At 38.2% G+C, this 21300-nt stretch overlaps 1 protein-coding gene across 1 annotated transcript; it reads right to left on the reverse strand.

Moving 5' to 3' along the window:
- Positions 1-7444: 7444 nt before the first annotated feature.
- LOC143624133 (ATP-dependent RNA helicase-like protein DB10) lies at positions 7445-9446 on the reverse strand. Its single transcript, XM_077094863.1, has 4 exons — positions 9414-9446; positions 8632-8926; positions 7880-7948; positions 7445-7762 (listed from the first exon to the last, which is right to left on the reverse strand). The coding sequence occupies exons 2-4, from the start codon at positions 8905-8907 to the stop codon at positions 7445-7447; spliced, it is 663 nt and encodes a 220-aa protein (XP_076950978.1). The 5' UTR covers positions 8908-8926; positions 9414-9446.
- Between the last annotated feature and the right edge of the window lie 11854 nt (positions 9447-21300).

The raw sequence follows: 21300 nt of genomic DNA on the forward strand, positions 1-21300 counted from the left end.
TAGCCAAACTTGGTGTTATGCAAATAAGAGAATATTTATAAGCAAATAGGAACAACATGATACTTCATTGATTGATATTGGTCCCTGATTACATGATTACGATTACATAGACTCCAAGATTTCTAGAATTACAAAGATGATGACTATGCGAACAGATGAGGGTATTCCTCCTTCATCTTATCCTCTCGTTCCCATGTGAACTCGGGTCCACGATGGTTGTTCCAACGTACCTTGACTATAGGTATCCGGCTTCGCTTAGTCTTTTTGACTTCTCGATCTAGGATCTCGACAGGTTCCTCAACAAAGTATAGTTTGTCGTCGATGTGAACCGTGTCGATCGGGATTTGAGCGGTCTCGTCAACGAGGCACTTTTTGAGTTGCGACACATGAAAAACGTTGTGAACACGGCTGAGTTCTGGAGGCAATTCCAAGCGATAGGCTACGGGTCCGACCTTTTCGATGATCTTGAAAGGTCCTACGTACCTTGGAGCAAACTTTCCCTTTTTCCCGAAGCGAACAATGCCCTTCCAGGGGGAAACTTTGAGCATTACGTGATCGCCTATTTGGAACTCCAGAGGTTTGCGGCGTTTGTCAGCGTAATACTTGTGTCGACAGCGGGCGTCCTTAAGTCTTTGCTGGATGATGGCGATACTGTCAGTGGTTTCCTGTATCAGTTCCGGGCCGAGGATTTGAGAATCTCCGGTCTCGGACCAACACAGTGGAGAACGACATTTCCTGCCATAGAGTGCCTCGAATGGTGCGCATTTGATGGTAGCATGATAGCTGTTATTGTATGAGAACTCTGCAAGAGGAAGGTGAGTCTCCCAGCTACTACCGAATTCAAGGATACAGGCTCTGAGCATATCCTCCAGGGTTTGTATGGTCCTTTCGCTCTGTCCGTCCGTTTCAGGATGATAGGCAGAGCTAAGTTTCACACTTGTCCCAAAGGCTTTCTGAAATGACTTCCAGAACCTTGACGCAAAAGAGGGGTCACGGTCTGACGTGATGCCCTTAGGCACACCGTGACGGGTTACGATCTCACGAATGTAAATCCGCGCCAGCTTCTCCGTAGTGTAGTCATCGCGGACAGGGAGAAAGTGGGCAGACTTGGTCAAGTAATCCACGATAACCCAAATCGTGTCATAACCGCTGGGTGTCCGCGGGAGTTTGGTAATGAAGTCCATAGCGACTTCGTCCCACTTCCACTGCGGTATGATCGGTTTTTGTAACAGGCCAGATGGTCTCTGATGTTCAGTCTTGATCCGCGAGCATGTTAGACACTTACCGACGTATAAAGCTATGTCTTTCTTCATACCCGGCCACCAGAAATGAGACTTGAGATTCTGATACATTTTATCACTGCCTGGGTGAATAGAGTATCTGGATTTGTGCGCTTCGCTCAGGATAAGTTCTCGAAGTGGTTCAGAGTTTGGAATCCACATGCGATTTAAGTAGTAAAGTATACCATCAGACTTGGTTTCAAACTTCCGTTCGGCACCGCAAGATAGCATATTTTTGAGATCACCACCAGCAATCGCTTGCTTTTGAGCTTCAAGAACCAAGGAGGGAAGATTGGACTGAATACGAATCGCATGCAACTGGGTCCTTTCCTTGCGACTTAACGCGTCAGCCACTACGTTAGCCTTTCCAGGGTGGTAGCGGATTTCGCAGTCATAGTCACTTAGGAGTTCAACCCATCGACGTTGTCGCATATTTAGCTCCCTTTGGTTGAGGATGTGTTGTAGGCTCTTGTGGTCGGTGAAGATGACACATTTCGTACCGTATAGGTAGTGTCTCCATATTTTTAAGGCAAAGACCACAGCACCCAATTCCAAGTCGTGAGTGACATAATTCCTCTCATGACTCTTGAGTTGACGCGAGGCGTAAGCGACGACCTTACCGCGTTGCATTAAGACGCAGCCTAGACCTTGGCTCGAGGCGTCGCAATAAACAACAAAATCATCGTTACCCTCAGGAAGCGACAGGATTGGTGCATGGCAGAGTTTATGTTTCAATGTTTGGAAAGCCTCTTCTTGCTCTTGGTTCCAAATGAATGGTTCCCCTTTTTGAGTTAACATTGTGAGGGGCAACGCGATCTTTGAAAAGTTCGAGATGAATCGACGGTAGTACCCAGCTAAACCAAGAAATGAACGAATTTCGGTTGGCGTTGTAGGCGCTCCCCAATTTTTGATGGCTTCAATCTTGGCAGGGTCGACATGAATGCCTTCCTTGTTAATGATGTGACCTAAGAATTGAACTTCCTTTAGCCAGAATTCGCATTTGGAGAATTTGGCGTAGAGTTGCTCTTTCCTCAGCAGATCCAAGGTAAGCCTGAGATGAAGCTCATGGTCGGCTTTAGAGCGGGAATAAACGAGAATATCGTCAATGAAGACGATAACAAACTGGTCCAGGTATGGACGACAAACGCGATTCATGAGATCCATGAACACCGCAGGGGCATTCGTCAAACCAAAAGGCATGACTAGGAACTCGTAGTGTCCATAACGAGTTCTGAAAGCGGTTTTCGCGATGTCGTCCTCCATGACGCGTACTTGGTGATAACCTGAGCGTAGGTCGATCTTGGAAAAGTAGGTGGCTCCTTGCAGCTGGTCGAAAAGATCGTCAATCCTCGGTAATGGATACCGATTCTTGACTGTGAGTTTGTTAAGCTCACGATAGTCTATGCACATCCGGAAAGATCCGTCCTTCTTCTTGACGAAGAGGACTGGAGCTCCCCATGGAGACGAACTAGGGCGAATAAAACCCTTGTCCAGTAGTTCCTGCAGCTGGCTCGATAATTCCTGCATTTCAGACGGAGCCAAACGATACGGAGATTTTGCCACGGGGGTTGCACCGGGAACTAACTCGATGTGGAATTTGACTTGCCGGCTAGGAGGAAGTCCGGGTAAGTCTTTAGGAAAAACGTCTGGAAATTCACGCACAACGGGGACATCAGAGAGCTTCTTCCCCAAAGATTTCTTGATGGAGACATGAGCTAGGAAGGCGAGACACTTCTTTCGAAGGCATCGCCGAGCTTTAAAGCAGGAGATTAATTTCAGACATCTACCTGATCTTTCTCCTTGAATAATTATGGACTCGCCAGAAGAACAAGGAACGCGAATGAGCTTCTCAGCACACACCACTTCCGCGTGGTTGATGGACAACCAATCCATCCCAACAATTACATCGAAACTTCCCAAATGCATAGGGATGAGGTCAATGTTAAGAGACGTCTGATCAAACGTAAGCGTGCAATTGCGAACGATTTTGTTCACTTGGGTAGACTCTCCGTTTGCCATTTCGACAGAGAAAGCGGGGTCTAAGACAGAGGTTCCTAGATTAAGCAATGGGACCAACTCGCTAGAAATAAAACTCCTATCTGCACCCGTGTCAAATAGAATAGAAACCCAGAGATTGTTAAGGATGAACGTACCAGTAATGACGTCAGGATTTTGGCGAGCTTCAGCAGCGCCAATAGTAAAGGCTCGGCCTCGGGCCGGAGGAAGATTTGCAAGACGAGGACACCTGCTCCTGAAATGGTCCATGGCTCCACACTCGAAACAGCTTCGAGAGTTGCTGGGTTGGGAACTGCTGCTCTGTATCGCCAGTTGATTACCTTGAAATCTGCAGCGTTCCGCTAGGTGCCCCAAACGTCCACAGTTCGTGCATTTCCAGCACGGGGTTCCGGCAGGATGATGAAATTGGCAAGTGCCGCACTTGGGGTGAACCCCAGTGTACTCCCTCTTTGGCCTTCCTGAAGGGGTGGGAGCAGGAGCGACAGAGCTGATTGGGGTTGCGGGAGTAACCATCGCGTAACTGCTAGCCTTACGCTTTTTGATGCGGTTGATCTTTTTGGATGAGCCCTCAGCGGCCTTGCCCGTACCTTTGGCTAGGACCCCAGTCTTAACCTGGTCCTGGGTCAGTCGGGCAGCTAGTTCAATGGCCGCTTGTAGGGTTGATGGGTCAGCCCCGATAACGATTCCACGGACAGTGTCAGGTAGGCCATTGATGTAAAGCTCAATAGCCCGGGAGGAAGGGGTGACCAAGTGTGGTACGAGAAGGGAGAGCTCGTGAAAACGCTCCGTGTACCCTTGGTGATCAGCGCCCTTCATTCTGTGCACCCAAAACTCAGCTTCAAGTTTCTGCACCTCACTGCGAGGTACGAACTCGCGGGTAACCAAAGCTACAAATTCCGACCAGGTCATGGCCAAGGCAGCCTCACGCCCGCGGGTTCTTATCTCGTTGTTCCACCAGGTCAGCGCGCGTTTAGACAACATGCTTGCCGCGTGCGTGACTTTCAGTGTCTCAGGGCACGAGCTAATAACAAAGGCAGCCTCCATCTTTTCGATCCACTGGAGGAGACCAACGGCGCCTTCTGAACCGCTGAAGCTGGTGGGTTTGGTAGCCATGAAGTCCTTGTATGGCTTATTTGCTGGTTCATTTGCGTTCTGAGCTGGAATTTGGTTGGCCCCAGAGGTTCCTTCTTGCCTCAGCCCCTGGCTGATGGCTGTTACCATGCCTGGTAACACAGCCGCGATCTGCTGGGCTATAAGGTTGGCTAGATCAGCGGAGTCCAAGGGGGCGGGTGCACGTCTGGGAGGCATTCTTGACAAAACGAAAAAAAGAAACGAGCGTTAAATAGAATCAATGACACGCCAAAGATTAAGAATAGAGGACATAGATTATACCAAGAACACATAATGACATGACTCAAGAGATTAACAGTTAATATGCAACACATAAGCACGTAGCACGTATATAAGTGTAGACATGTGATTGTGATGCATGAGCTATCTAGAGTCAAGGATCCTAGGTTATAGTCTAGGTCGGTTTCCTAATTCCCTATAACCACTGGCTCTGATACCAATCTGTCACACCCCGATCGTGATGGCGGAAAAATCGAGGTGCGGCGACTAAGTCGTGATTGTTGAGCACAATAGTATAAAAGTCTAAATGCATAAACATAACCAAAATGTCAAATATTACATCAACCAGGTAACATGAAACAAATTGTTTTAATACAAAATATCAAGTTTCCAACAACTCCTAGTCTAGCCTTCATCTTTCTAAGGCCTCTAAACTTGCTAGGGATTTCTTGCTGCATTATTTCCTGAAAACATGTAACAAACTGTCAACTACATAAAGTAGATGAGTGAATTCATAGGTTTAAAGAAAAGAGTTTTATACACAAACATACTAGTATAGGTTGTAGGGGTTTATATATAGGGTGTACCTGCGGCTAACCCACCACTCCTACAACTTATACTACTATGTTTGGGTATAATTCCCAGTTTTTAAAATGGTTTGTAAGAAAAGATCTCTTGGTTTTCCCACAGAGGTTTTTGTAGTAAGTCAAACATGAAATGTTCTCCTGGGCTCCCAACGGGCTTATCAATCTCCCATTAGAGTCGTATGTGATAAGATTACTCAAAGATTTGCGGTCTCCCAACGGTACATGTAGCACATAGCAGTTAAGCATAAACAAGGACATATAGATTTGAGCATGCTAAGTTTACTAGATAAACCAACACCAGAATCCCATTGTTTACTAGTGTCCAAGATGATGGTGAACAAATGATGATGATGAATGATGATGAAACCCAATGATCACACAAGACTTGATTGAACTCACGCAAGACTTAAACCAAGACTACCTCGTTCTTGCCATCCAGGACTCAGCTAGGTTCTACCGAGAGTAGGATAGACACCCCAAAGAATCCTGGGTTCCCTTGGTCCCTACCGAGAATAGTATAGGTCCTCAAGAGTTATGGATTTCACCGAGACTAGTATGAAATCCCATGAGTTACGAGTGCCACCGAGAATAGAATGCCACTCATGGTCGTGAGTTCTACCGAGAGTAGAATAGACTCTCGCGTCCAATTCAACTCATGATGTTTTGATCTCTAGATTTCCATGCTGACACAATGACTATGATGATATGAATTTGATTCCCGTTCCCATGATGTCAATGTTCACAGAATTTCCCATACTCATTGATTTCCAATGTTCTTAGATCTCCATGAGTTAATGGGTTTTCCCCATGTTCATAGATTTCCAAAGTTTATAGATTACCAAGAAGCTCGTGGATTTCCGCACGTGTGTAGAAATCCAAATGTTTATAGTTTAAAGAATATTTGCATAAATGATTTTATCCAAACGTGTAAAGTTACCATGTTTCCACCCCATAGTTTTGAAAAGCTTAAATAGGGGCTATGAACTCACCTTGATCTTGGGTTAGGATGGTGCTACAATAGATCTCCTTAGCCTAGAGTTGGACATATATATAAGGTTAACAACGTGCTATAAGTCTAAGAAAACGAGCTTACGCGACCTCGAGCAAAAACTGGGTTTTAAAGACGAAAACAGCTTGGTTCTGGCTTGATTCGATCGAATAGGAACACGTTCGATCGAATAGGAACTTGTTCGATCGAATAGACACACATTCGATCGAATCTGAGGCACACTCGATCGAACTAGAAACACATTTGGTCGAACCAGTTGGGAAAACTCGTTCGGTTCGAACATGGAACTTGTTCGATCGAATAGACACTCGTTCGATCGAATACGAAACTCATTCGGTCGAATGAGTTGGAGACCATTCGGTTGCTTTCCTATTCGGTCGACCGGACTGGTTCGATCGACTGGTTCGATCGAATGGGCTGATTCGATCGACTGATTCGATCGAATGAGTCTGATTCGACTCCTTCAAGCTGGGCGACGGAGAAACCTACGGGTTTTTCAGATTTTCCAGATTTTTGACCCAAAATCGAAGTTTTTGACATGGGAATGCTCGGGATTGAAGGGACTATCGATTCCCAGTGATTTTAAACACAAAAGCCTGCATTTTGACACCAAAACAAGACGGTTTTTGACCCGAAAACTCAAGAAACGAAAATGGGTGTTTTTGCTCGATTTGAGGCCGAAAATGGTTATGAAAATGGATGATTTTCAAGAAGATCTTACCAAGAACAACAACAAACAGATTTGTGGACTCGGATTTGAAGTTTGAAGACTTTCTCTCTCTAGTTTCTCTCTCTAGAATGAGAGTGTTTGGGTGGGAAGTGTTGGTGGAAATGAAAGAGGTGGTGTAAGAATACTTGATTTTCCGCTTAAATACTCGGGTGACTCGGGTTCGGGTTTAGGCTACCGCCGGGTCAAGACTAGTCGAGTTCATAAGTTTTTAAACAAACTAAAACTTTTTCAGCAAAACTTTTATAAAAACCATTTTCCGAATAATTATTTGAAATCTTTTTAAATAAGAATATTTAAATTTTTCGAAAGCATAAAAATTAATATTTTTCAGGCGTAAATGTCGTTTTATAAAATAAACATTTTAAATGATAAAAGCAGATTTTTCCAATGATATGGGTTCCGAACTTATCGTCCAGAATCCCAAAGTCTATAGTTTCCGATGATTTCACGATCCTAGTTTACCAATCGAATTTCAGGGCGTTACATTATAATTAAATAAACTAAAAAAATAGAGGCATACAGTGCATTGTATTTTTGATGATCTTCCAAACTTGACTGCTTCAGCTTGTATCTGGGTAGCTAATTCTCTAGTGGGTGATAAAACCAAGACAGTTGGACCCATTTGGCGATTCTTGTTGACTCTTTTAAGGTGAATGAATCCAGGAACTAAGTAACCTAGTGTCTTCCCAGAGCCTGTTTTTGCAATGGCTACTATGTCACGGCTTTGAAGAGCAACAGGCCATGACTGGGCTTGTATCGGAGTCGGGGATGTAAATCCAGCAGCAAGCACCTGAAAAAGTAAACCCGTATTCATTTTCTTTATGGGTCTAATCATCATGTGATTTACTTCATAAGTAACATCATGCTAATTACCCGAAAAAAGAATCAAGTTTAACAGAAAATATACCTCTCTAAGAAGCTCAGATGGGAAACCAGTATCTTCAAATGATGTAAATGGTGGAGGCACATTGTCTCCCTAAGTAGTTCAAAAAATTAACAAGTGTAAGATGAACTAGAACAGAATTAAGATCTAAAATAGCAAAAAATCAAATTAGTAGCTGTTTTACTAAAATTTGAAGTAAAAATAAAACTTAGTACAAAGATCCGCACTCTAAAGGAGTAGAAAGAAGTTAATGAAGATAACTCATGACAGAAGTTTAAATGGTTCCTTTTCAGTAATTTTTTTTAATGATTAAGGTTTTGATATGTTTGAATGAATAAGAGTTACTATTTTGACTCAAACCAAACAAAATCTTTGATTAAAGACTTCTTCAAAAGATTTATAAAAAGATAAAGACGAGTATAAACAAAATTAACCCTACAAGAACCTGTCATAATGGTCATGTGCATAGTACATGATTAATAATAGACATACATTATGTTAACAATTTAACGAAAAACCAAATATGATAAATAAGTAAACAGTTTTAACCAAGACTCCAAAAAAATATAGTATAAGAATGTTAAGGAAAGCTACAATGCTAAAGCTAAAAAACTATTAGTTAACTCATAAAACTAGTGATTCTCTTTACAAAAACAAGATTAACTCAGACAGACCCCAAAAAAAACATTAAAAAGAGAATCAAGCTGTAACAATTATGCACCATACGAGTTGCAAACTTTTCAAAAAAAAACAAACGATAACCCTATAATGCTTACAGAAACGGTTATCTCATGCTGCCTGCGATAAGCATCTGGAGACAAAGAAGTTGCACCAAATCCACCATTGCTACTTCTACCAAATTTGTCGTCATCATAACTAATATAGCCATTCGGTTTCTGTGTAGACGGCTGAGCCGGACCTGAGGGCCGATCATATTGAGTAACATTGTTAACTGGATTCCAATAGTAGATAGTTCCAGTGGTACCATCCACCAACCCTTTCCATGGTTTTGGAAGGGTAGGATCCTCTGGTGCATAACTTGGAGTAGCCATAATATCAATCTCAGCAATACTACAATAAACAAATTACATCAACATCGCTTAGAATCACATAGTAAACCTAGGTGGGCTTGGGTTGTTTATTTAGGGTATCAACTAAAAGGCTTTGGTAAACTAGTCCGGGTTATTTGTGTTACAAAAACCCGAATAATTTCCAAAAACGAACCCGAAACCCAACCGTACTAATAATACGGGTTTGTCCCGATAAATACTCTTTGACCCGGCCCTAATTAGCTTATTTTGGTTCGGGTCGGGTATAAAACAAAGGGTAACATAACACCTTCAAATTAGGGTTTATTCGAATACAATGCATAGCCTGTAACCCTAGAAATGTCGTATTTAAGAGATTAGGTGAAACGTAGGCGGCGGATGCATAATGAAATCCAGATTAAACAGAAAGGCGAATATAGATCAAATGAAACCCTAATTAGAATAAGAGTTTATTCGGCTAATGAATAGAAACAACAGATCTGAATGTCAAATAATAAAATGAAAAGTACCTGAATTGAATTGGAAGGAAGATTGAGAGAGAGAGAGAGAGAGAGAGAGAGAGAGAATTAGGGCTCCGAAGTTATCCTCCCTTCTGTATGAATGCGACGACGAGGAAGAAAGAGGCGCCGCAGAGAGGAAACACCACACGCTTCTTTTCTAAACGAAGACAAGAGGAGATATTTGTCAGGGATACCCAAGATTTTTATACCACCCTTCTCGCACACCCTTTTTCCTTACTATTTTAAGATTCTTTTTTTTTTTTTTTAATTTTTAGGTCACGCAATTTTTAATTTTTAGGTCAATCAAAAGTGACTCAAATGAGGTTCGATCTTGGGCCACCACTGGAGAACTCCACAAGTGGTGGATTATACCTTTTTAAGATTTAAGATTATTATTATCGTCATTTATTTATTTAGTCGGAATAGTTACTCACCATTAGGGATTAAACATTTAACCTCATATATTATACATTAACCATCTTACCACTCCATTAAAATAAAAGTGACTAATATATATCTATTTATTCAGCATTTAACTTTATTTCTAACCAAACAACCAAATCAAAGCTACACCCTCCACATAGATGGTAGAGGTCGTAGCAAACCAAAACAGATTAGTTACATCGCCTCAAACTACACTAATTATTCCAAGTTGCAAACACCATTTAGACCTATGCTTAAGCCATATCATAAGAATCCAAGGGCTTTTATATAACCAATTATATCTTTGACTTTGACTTCCCTCCCTTCAAACCATGGTTTTGAAACCCGGCCCGGCCCAGCCGGTCCGACCGGGACCCGGCCTTAATACCGGTTCGGGTCGGGGTGTATAACCCGTTTTCTATTGGGCCGGACGGTCTGTGCGGGCGCCGGTTGGACCGGACCCGGTGAACCGCCGGTTGAACCGGTAGAACAGTATTTTATTAAATTAAAAATAAGTTGTGCGGGTCAGGAATCGAACACAGGTGGTTTCCGAGATGAAAACCTTAAGGAATAAGCCACAAACCATCCAACCAAACATCAAACTTGTGATTTTTGATGAAAAATAAGACCTATATATATGTAAATATCACATTCTGATGTTTTAAATTATATCAGACAGGAAACAAATCTTGTTTATATTAAAGCTTCTTCTAGTAAATCTTGATAAATTAATAAACAAATGGAAACTAAACCATAAAAGAAAATCTTTAGATTATTATTTTTTATATATATATATATATTTATATTATTTATTTATTTATGACGTCATCCGGGTCAAACAACGGTCCGACCTCCCGGGTCGGTCCGACCTTTGACCCGGTAAGGCGTCCGGGGCTCAGGACGGGTCTGAAAACATTGCTTCAAACCGTGTCTCGTTTCTACCTTTCCAAATTCTCCCACACGAAATGATAATATCATGGAAAACCTTCTTAACTTTCTTCTCCAGACCCACATGTTCATGAAGCTCCATCAAATCTTTAAATGAAAATGAATAGATCGAGGGAAACTCGCATAACATATTCACATTTGCCAAACCATCGAAGCAATCGCGCAACCCGAAAAATTGTGATCCATCGACTCCCTACCTTCGCCTAAGGGTGAACAGCTTAACCACCATAACCGTTAACCGAACCATAACCGAATTGATTTTAACCAATAACCGACATAACCGGTGGGCCGGTTAATGATTTTTCGAAAACCGTCAAATGCAGGTCGATATTGGTTAAGATAATTCCAAACCCGCCATAACCGAACATAATCGGTGGGCCGGTTAATGAATTTTCTTATATTAATGTATTTGATCTTGTAAATCGAATCCCAATCCTAATATAATTGGGCTGCATATGTAACTATATATATTGATTTGTTAATGAGATAGAACAACGATTTGAGCCATTCCAATATGGTATCAAAGCGCATAATTCTCTGATTTACCAATTCTACAATTCTCTCTCATAAACCCTAATACCCCTAATGCGCGACTTTCTTCTCTACTCACATCTACCAAATCCTCTATTCTTTATTTCTAAACCAGTTAATATTGTTATGGAGAAATTACATCCAACAATTACTGTAACTAACATTCACAACTTTATTCCACTCAAACTTGAGATGGAAACCAATCATACACATCAGGGTCCGAATTATTCAAAATACACTGCAAGGCATTCGAAGTTCTTGAACATATAATCCCACCAGAATCGTCTTCCTCCTCTTCTGCCACCGGAAAAGAAAAGGAAGCAGAATTAAAACTCTGCCCGTATTGATGCGCAATAGTCCTAAAATGGATATACAAGACCATATCTAGCGATATTCTCCACACGATTTTGGCACCATATACTACTGCAACAAAAACATGGATAACCTTAGCCAACATCTTTCGAGATAATAAATTCTCGTGTTGTCCATCTCGAACATAAGTTCAACAGAACCTGTCTCGAATCTTTTCCAAATATGACTTCCTATTGCCAGGCCCTCAAGATGATTGAAGATCAGATGGCCAATGTCGGTCGTCCACTAACCAATCAACGACTTGTTCTAAAAGTTATATCCGGTTTATCTTACCAATATGATGGGATTGCTACAATCCTCCAAGCCACAGAATCTCTCCCAGATTTTTACACGGTTCGATCAAAATTGGTGGCTGAAGAAATAAGAAAAGCACATCAGATATCATATCACACGGAAGCTGCTGCCCTAATTGCTCACAACCAATCTCAGAATCGATTCGCGGACAACTATCAACAATCACGCAATTATGATTATTTTGATCAAGGCCGAGGTCAATCTTACGGCCACCGTAGTAGGTTAGGGGTCGTGGTCATGGATTTAACGGAGGAAACAGCTCGGGATTCAAAAATCAAGGAAACTGAACTAGCTAAAATCCCTCCATGTATCCACGTCCACATTCACAATGGGTTGGTCAACATTCACAATGGGTTGGCAATCCACCTCCACAAAATCAGTGGCTCAATAACCAATCTCAATCACCAGGCTATCCTACTGTTAGGTTTCAACGCCAACAGTGGGCTACCCCTTGTCCATTCCTGTAACACCCCGGCTTTAGCAGAATACGCCCGAATGTGACGCACAGATTGCCCAAAACACATGTGACACTATTACGTGACAATAATATCATTAATTCATTCAAATCCTAAGTACACAAGTTGTTCAATAAGACAAATATAAAGAAAAAAAAAACAATAAAACACATCTTCTTGTTTATTCTTTAAATAACCTAACTTCTAGTGTCTTTCGCCATTTCATCCTCTAATGTAAGTACCTGTAGCATATATATAAAATAAAGTCAACTAACTGAATAGTTGGTGAGTTCACACAGTGTGAAATAATATATAAAAACCATACAATTCCATGAAAACTTGTGAAAAACACATAAGGGTTCTTTACACTAGAAACAATGGTCCATGAATGTAAAGAATAAACGAAAGTCTTTTCCAGTTGGGATTGTGCACCAACGTACTCAGATCGGAGTCCCTTTTCCACCATAAACAAATGGTCCATGGGTGCAAAGGGGGGGCGTATGATCATACTTATCGAAGAAATCCATGCACGTAATAATTGAGGAAGTAACAAGTAAACACACAAGTCCATGATGCGAATTGTAGTTTGTAAATAATAAATAAAATAAATTGCATTTTTGATAGGATATATATGCTACCCCCAAAATAGTTAAAAAGGGTAAAAAGGGGGTGTGAGAAACTCACCTTTGAATTGGTATGACAAACTTGAAAATGAAACCAAAGCGCGTTATATGAAACCAAACGATCGAATCTCACGAGCTAGAAATAATAAAAAAAACACAAGAATTACTAACTAATTTTATGGAAAATAAAGGGTTGGTTTTAAGGTACTTGCATTATTATTTATAAGTATTTTGTTACACATTTTTAAGTGTATTAATAATTAAGTTAACGGGTTTTTCATGAATTATTATTGTAATATTACTTATAAGTTGAGTATTAGATTTAAATCATATTTACGGTATTTATCTTTGTCGGTTAGAATTTATATAGTTACAACGTTATATATATATATATTATCTACATAATTATTTAACGAGTGGTTTGGTTTGCGATAGTTGATTCTTGAACGGAAATTGTTAACGAAATTCAAAACACCTTTTATTTAACTATAAAACTAATTTTATTTATTTTGTATTGTATGATTTATAAATATATATATTTAATTTATTAAAACTAATAAAAAAATGGTTTTCAAAAAAAAACAGTGTTGCTGTGACCAGGGTTCGAACCCGGGTCTTCACAACCATACAACACATACACAGCCACCGGACCAATCAGCTTCTATTCTTAAAAGATGGAAACATTTATTTATAAACAAAATCAGATATTCATCTTCTTCCCCAAAAAAAACCCTAGATTCAATCATTCAAAATCGATCAACGTTTGTTAAATTAGAGTTAGGGGTTTTGTTAGACGGATCAAAACTAAGAAAATCCATCTATCAATTACCTCTATTGATGCCAGAAAGTGGGTAAACTACTAGTTGCCGGAAACAAATTTGAACGAACGATTCAGTGTTATTAACGAGTTTGTGAGTGTAAAGTGATGTTTGTAACACATTTAGAAGGAGATTAGGGTGCTATTTATAGCCTCAATTGGTCCGTTGGGTGATTAAATCGTGTTAATGAAATCTAATTATAATCCGACGGTTTTGAGTTTGAATCCGAACGTTGTAGTGTTATTACGCGTAAATGGGTATTGATTAGGTGTTAAGATGATGGTGCAACGGTATACAATCATTAAAAAAATGATTAATATGGCGTTTTGGAAATGCTTATAAGGTCGCCGGAATCAATCTGCGTCGCCGGATCTGGGTCATCGGAAAACCACAAGGGAGAGGGGCAGGGGCGGCTGGAATGTTTTATATTAATATTATATTATAATTTAAATTTCAATGTTACACTTTATGCCCCTCAACTTTAAATAACTTAATAGTTTGTTATAAAACTTTAATTACCTTATGCACCATGAACTTTGTAATTATACATAACTAGATTAGAACTTGGTATAATTTAAAATATCCTTAGATTGTTTATGTTTTATACCCGTATAGATTTAAACTTTGATTATTTTATAGACTTTTATAGCTCGGAGATTCGTTAATTGAACAATACGAATATAGAGTAAACGGATATGAACTATAAATCATTGAACATGGTATAAATTGAATACTTTCAAAAACAAATACGTTGAACTGACAAAACGGGTCGGTTAAACGAATTCAATATAAAAATACATAAACGAATTTGAAATATATATATATATATATATTATATAACAAAACCCAAAATTTAAAATGGGTCGGGTTTTCGGGTTTATAAAGTAACGAATGTTACAATTCCCCACTGCTCCACTGCACAACCAGCCCAAGCCTAACCCGAATCAAGCATTTGATGGAATCTTAGGACCACGACCCGCCCCATCAAATGCCGGTTCTGAATATGCTCCCACCGACATTGAACAAGCTGTGTACACAATGTCTTTGCACCCTCCAGATAGTTGGAATATGGACACGAGAGCTACATCACATGTGACAAATTCGACAGGTATGCTAACTAACTCATCTCGACTTTTCAATAATTCATTAAATGATATTACCGTCGAAAATGGCTCCAAAATACCAATTAAAGGAACCAGCCACACAACCCTCAAATATATTTTTCCACCATTCCAACTTAATCACATTCTTTATTCTCCAAACCTAATTACAAATTTATTATTCGTACGTCGTTTAACTACTGATAATCAACTATCCATTGATTTTGATCCTTATGGTTTTCTTGTGAAGGATTACCAGAAACAGATTCCCATCATTAGATGCAACAGCACCGGCTCGCTCTATCCTCTTACTTCACCAACAAACTCTCAAGTTCTTCCACATTCTACTATTGATGTTTTATCACAAGACCTATGACATCATCGTTTAAGCCACCCGGGAGCTTCTATTCTACGTTCTCTTAAAAATATTTCTTATATTCATTGTGGAAACATTAATAAATTGTCTTTTTATCAGTCTTGTGTATTTAGAAAAAAGTTAAAATACCTTTTATTAATTCATCTTCTTCTACTCTTTTGCCGTTTGATATAATACATAATGACTTGTGGACCTCACCAATTATTAGCTCAGGTGGACATAGATATTATATTCTTCTCTTGGACACATACTAAATTTTTATATGGACATTTCCTTAAAATCATAAATCACAAGTTATTTCCATCTTCTCTCTATTTCATTCTTTAATTGCCACACAATTCGAACAAAAAATAAAATGTTTCTGATGTGACAACAGTACCGAATTTGCAAACAAATCATTTCATGATTTTTGTAATAAACATGGCATGGTTTCCGCTTCTCTTGCCCCCACACTTCGTCACAAAATGGCCAAGAGGAACGCAAACTCCGTTCGATTAATAACATCATGCGTACCCTTTTAGCCCATTTTTTCGTGTCTAAAAACCTTTGGCACGATGCTTTGCAAATGGCCACATACCTGCTTAATATCCTACCCTCTAAAACTAAAAATAACAAACACCCACTTCTCTTCTGTACCACAAAAGTCCATCTTATCATCATCTTCGCGTTTTAGGTTGCTTATGTTTCCCTCTTACTCCTTCATCTACTATAAATAAACTTCAAAATCGCTAATCTCCATGTATCTTTGTTGTATATCCCTCCAATCATCGAGGATATAAATGTTTAGAACTCGCCTCCAACAAATTAATCATCTCTCGTCACTTTGTATTTAATGAGCATGTCTTTTTCTTTTTCCAAACTTCATTATTCCTCGCCTTCATACAACTTTTTATCCTCTGATCATCACCCCACCATTTGGATCTCCACATCCAACTCCACACTTGCCGATTCCAAGACCAAACCACTAACTCTTGTCTATACCCGTAGACCTAAACCCACTACTGCAACCACATTTCAGCCCCCTCTTATGGCCTATACTAATTCTCCTACCCAACCACCTATGGGATCCACTACTTCACAATTCCAAGCCACTCCTAACCCTCCTACTCGATCTATGGTCACACGTTCCATGGCTGGAATCACTAAACCAAACCTAAATACCACAAGCACTATTTCTCCTATTCCCTGTTCTTCTAAAGATGCCCTAACTAATGCTTTTTGGAGACAATCAATGGTAGAAGAATTTAATGCTTTTATTGCAAATGAGACGTGGGAGTTGGTACCCAGTCAACATCATATGAATGTTATATGATGTATCTGGATCTACACGCATATATATAATTCATATGGATCTATTGAAAGGTACAAGGCCCGTCTCGTATGTAACAGTCGCTCTCAGCAGGTCGGTATTGATTACGGTGAAACATTCAGTCCGATATTGTTAAGCCGATTACTATCAGTACCGTTCTTGGTGTTGCACTAGCTCGATCATGGGATATACATCAACTAGATGTAAAGAATGCCTTTCTTCATGGTCATCTCTCCGAGGCGATCTATATGCATCAATACGTCAATTTCCGTTACGCTTATCTCCCCAACCTTGTTTACCGGTTGAAAAAGTCTCTTTATGGTTTGAAACAAGCCCCTCGTGCTTGGTACCAACGGTCCACTGATTTTGTTTATACATTGGGTTTTAAGCATAGTCAATGTGATCACTCATTATTTATCTACAAACGAGGTAATGACATGGCCTTCATTTTGTTATACATAGATGACACTCTCCTAGTAACCTCCTCGTCGGCTCTACTTTCTAATCTTATGTCACATCTTCAAAGTGAATTTGCAATGAAAGATCTTGGACAACTGAGTTATTGTCTTGGCATTTCTGTCAAACACACGACTAATGGGTTATTTCTTTCTCAAGAAAAATATGCGTCCGAAATCATTGAACGGGCCGGTATGTCCCACTGCAAGCCGATAGCTACTCACGTTGATACAAATGGCAGGTTGAGTGTTGTTGATGGCAATCTCATTGACAATGCAACCCAATACCGTAGTCTTGCTGGGGCATTGTAATATCTCACGTTTACACGAACAGACATTAGATACGCAATTCAGCAGATCTGCATGTTTATGCATGCTCCTCGAACATCTCATAATAATGCGCTAAAACGAATCATTCTATACATTCATGGAACTCTCCTAATGGATCTTCAAATGATAAATCCATCAATTCTTCACTCGTCACATATAAAAATGCCAACTGGGCTGCTTTCCTCGAAACACGCAAATCCACTTCTGAATTTTACGTTTATTATGTAGATAATTTAATTTCTTGGTCCTCCAAACGCAGTCTACTTTGTCTCGTTCAAGTGCTGAGGCCGAATATCGCGGAGTCACGTACGTCATGGCTAATTTATATTGGATCCGAAACTTGTTACTGGAACTTCACACCCCTCCTCAGCGTGCTTCCATTGTTTACTGTGACAATGTTAGCGCCATGTATTGGGCAAGTAATCTGGTACAACACCAGCGAACTATACATATCGAAGTTGACGTTCACTTTGTTCATAAAAAGGTTCAGCGTGGCATCATCCGTATTCTACAAGTTTCTTCTCGATTTCAAGTTGCAGATATCTTCACCAAAGGGTTGCCTTGGGTCTTATTTGAAGATTTCAGATCCAGTCTTAGCTTACAGCTTCCTCCCTCTTCGACTGTGGGTGTCTAATGGACGACATATATATGTATATATATATATATAGAGAGAGAGATAGAGAGATTAATATATATTTAAAGAGTTTGTGAATATCTTATATTATGCATATCTTATATTAATGTATTTGATCTTGTAAATCGAATCTCAATCACAATATAATTGGGCTGCATATGTAACTATATACATTGATTTGTTAATGAGAGAGAACAACGATTTGAGCCATTCCAATATATAGTTCATCGATTTGGTTGGACTTTTGGATTGGGAAGAGTCGTTGAGTTGCAAGTTCCTGATATTGTTTGGTTTGGAGAGGTCGAAAGAGTGCGCCTTTTTTGATCGTTTGACTATGTTGGACGGGGTGCTATGTGTAGTTTGAACTGGTTCAGAACACCTTGCACGATTTAAGGTAGGTTTATATGTTATGCTCAGTTGCCCACCCATTTCGGTCTATTTTAAGTAAGCATGTTTTATTATGATGGCTCATATTGACTTATTGATAGAAATTTTAGATTTACACTTTCCTGAAGAAATTGCGATTACATGGTGTCGTTTACGGTTAACAAAAGTAATTAAACTATATATTAATATTGTATGTTGGTGCCACAATTTTGTTCCAACTTTTGTGCTAACACTTTTAACTCAATCTTGAAGATGCGATACCAGCTTTGATTAGATGGTGTGATGGTTAACGTTGGGTCTCTTAAGACATCGCTTATTGCTTGTAGAGATAATCATGTTTATGTATCCATGCTACATGCCATGTATATTTGTATGTAGTTATGCTTATCATTTGACTTTAGGGTAAAACAGTCAATGAGCACATACATTCCGGACCGGTAACTGAATATTAAGAAAACTTATAAACCCGAACTAACCTGCTACATAATATGTATATAAGAAATCTATGTTTAATTTTGTGTGGTTACAATCTATCTATTCTAATAAAAGACTACTTATTTTTGCCACTTGTCATCCTCATAGCCATCCTCACAACTTTTTTCACTTATTTCAATATATGGTCCTTAATCTTTTAAATCATGTCAATATATGAATTCAGGTTTGTTTTTATTATATATAAATCTTAATCAATTCATTCATTAACATTAATGGTGAAATAAGGAAATATTAAAATTGACGTTACAGGTTTGTTAGAATATAATTTTAAAGTCACAGGTAATTGCAAATTAAAGCAGATAAAGGTTCATTATTGTCAAAGAATTTTGGATTTGTATGGTAAACTACAAATTGTTTTCTAAACTGGGATTCGAGCAACAGTGCATTATTTTTTATATAAGATTGGTTTCAAATTTGGATTTAAAATCTTCTCATATGCATTTAAACTCGGGAAAAGGTGTATTTTCTTAATTTTCTCCAAACGTTTTGTATAAATATTGCTAATATAGAGAATACCTATTATATATCTTGGTGTTTAACATTAAATTATTGAAGTTGAATTATATATTTATAATCTATATGTATCCTGATTTACTATATGAAGTATATGTCATTTATTTATATGATTTTTTTTGTGTAGTATAAAGAGTTTTAACAGTAAAAAATCAATATTTAATTTTCAATATTTTCTTTATAATTCAGACCAAAATGCTTCAGGAACATATATTTTCACATTAATTTACAAAAAAATAGTTAATTCGGTTAAAAGTCATTTACCATGCTTCCAACAAATCCGAAATCTTTGCTTTTTTTTCTATAAGTATTTAAAATATATATATCAATTAATTAAATATTCAAACAACTCCCATAATATTAACAAATAACAGAGGATTAGAATTCAAAATTTAAACATTCTTTATCAAATACTTTCATCTCTCATAAATAAGAATCACTGCATTCACTTTATGCAACTTTAAATCTTCTATTATTCTACTAACTAAGAATAATCACTTTTCTTCGAACATGACTTTAAGGTTAGTATGTCTTTGTCATTTTCCATTAATATGCAATGAAAAAAATTATTTTGTTATATTTTAATTTTTGATTTTATATGTTGCTGATTATACAATTGTTAATTGTAAAATATAAAATTAAGTAAATATTTGTCATTCACAGAATATTAATGACACCAAATTTATCATGATTAATCAATTTCAAATTCTAAAAATTATAAGGATGACTATATCATCAAAGTTCAGGTAATCTGGTTTTTAGATAACCATGTTTTCGGATAAACATGAGCACATAATCTCAATTGACATTAAATACATTAATTGATTAACATGCATGATATTTTATGTGTAAAAGTATTTTTTTGTTAGTTTCATGGATATATTATCATTTATCGAGGGTTGGTATGTACTTGAAGAATCTTATTTATCACACGGACAATTATACATGTCTATATCAATAGCTATAAACATACATATATGTTACTTTATCAAGAGTTATAAACAGACTTGTATTAAAGATTTGATTTGTGATAAACAATGTATACCAACCAATAAAATCACAAATGTAGCGTACAAGGATTGTTTTACTTATTTGTAACATATTTGTGTAATCTTAGTTATGTAATTCATGTAACTTTAATGTAAATTGTAATTGTATAAAATATATGATCATTTTGTTAAGCATATTTCACTCAATGATTAAAGTACAAAATTTTCATCAATTACCCGTGTAATACACGGGCCTCAAACTAGTCAGATAATAAACTACCCGCCACAACAATAACTACTGTATACACATAGCAGCAGCACTGATCATTTCATCCTAGCATGCATCCTCCAAGTCACTATCTATTTATGTCTATACTATGATAGAGGGTTAAATACATATAATGTTTACAAATTAAAATCAAATTTCATGTTTGGTCTTAACAAATAAGTAAACAATACCCCTTTGACTCCTTGAAAGTCAGATAACATATGTTTTGCAAGTTATATATATGATGACATTGATATGATTCACAATGTTCATTAACATCTCCAACTTAATATATATATATATATATATATATATATATATATATATATATAGGGTGGGGTTAGAATAAGAAGTGACTTATTTGTAAGAAGTGTGAGAAGTAATATCGGGCGTTGGATGTGATCATCTGATGGTGGATATTGTTAGTGTGTTTTATATTGTTAGTTTGGTATGTTTTTTGTTCGTTGTGTTTTATTTTTTTAAGGGTAAAAGCTACATTTTACACTTCTTAGATTGGGTTAATATTGTGCATCATCAGTCTACCATAATTGGCTCGGTGTAAGTGATCTGGCAGTA

This window comes from Bidens hawaiensis, unplaced genomic scaffold, assembly GCF_021521415.1.
Source record: "Bidens hawaiensis isolate Kalapana, Puna unplaced genomic scaffold, B.hawaiensis_p1.1 tig00003676_1, whole genome shotgun sequence".
NCBI lineage: Eukaryota > Viridiplantae > Streptophyta > Magnoliopsida > Asterales > Asteraceae > Bidens > Bidens hawaiensis.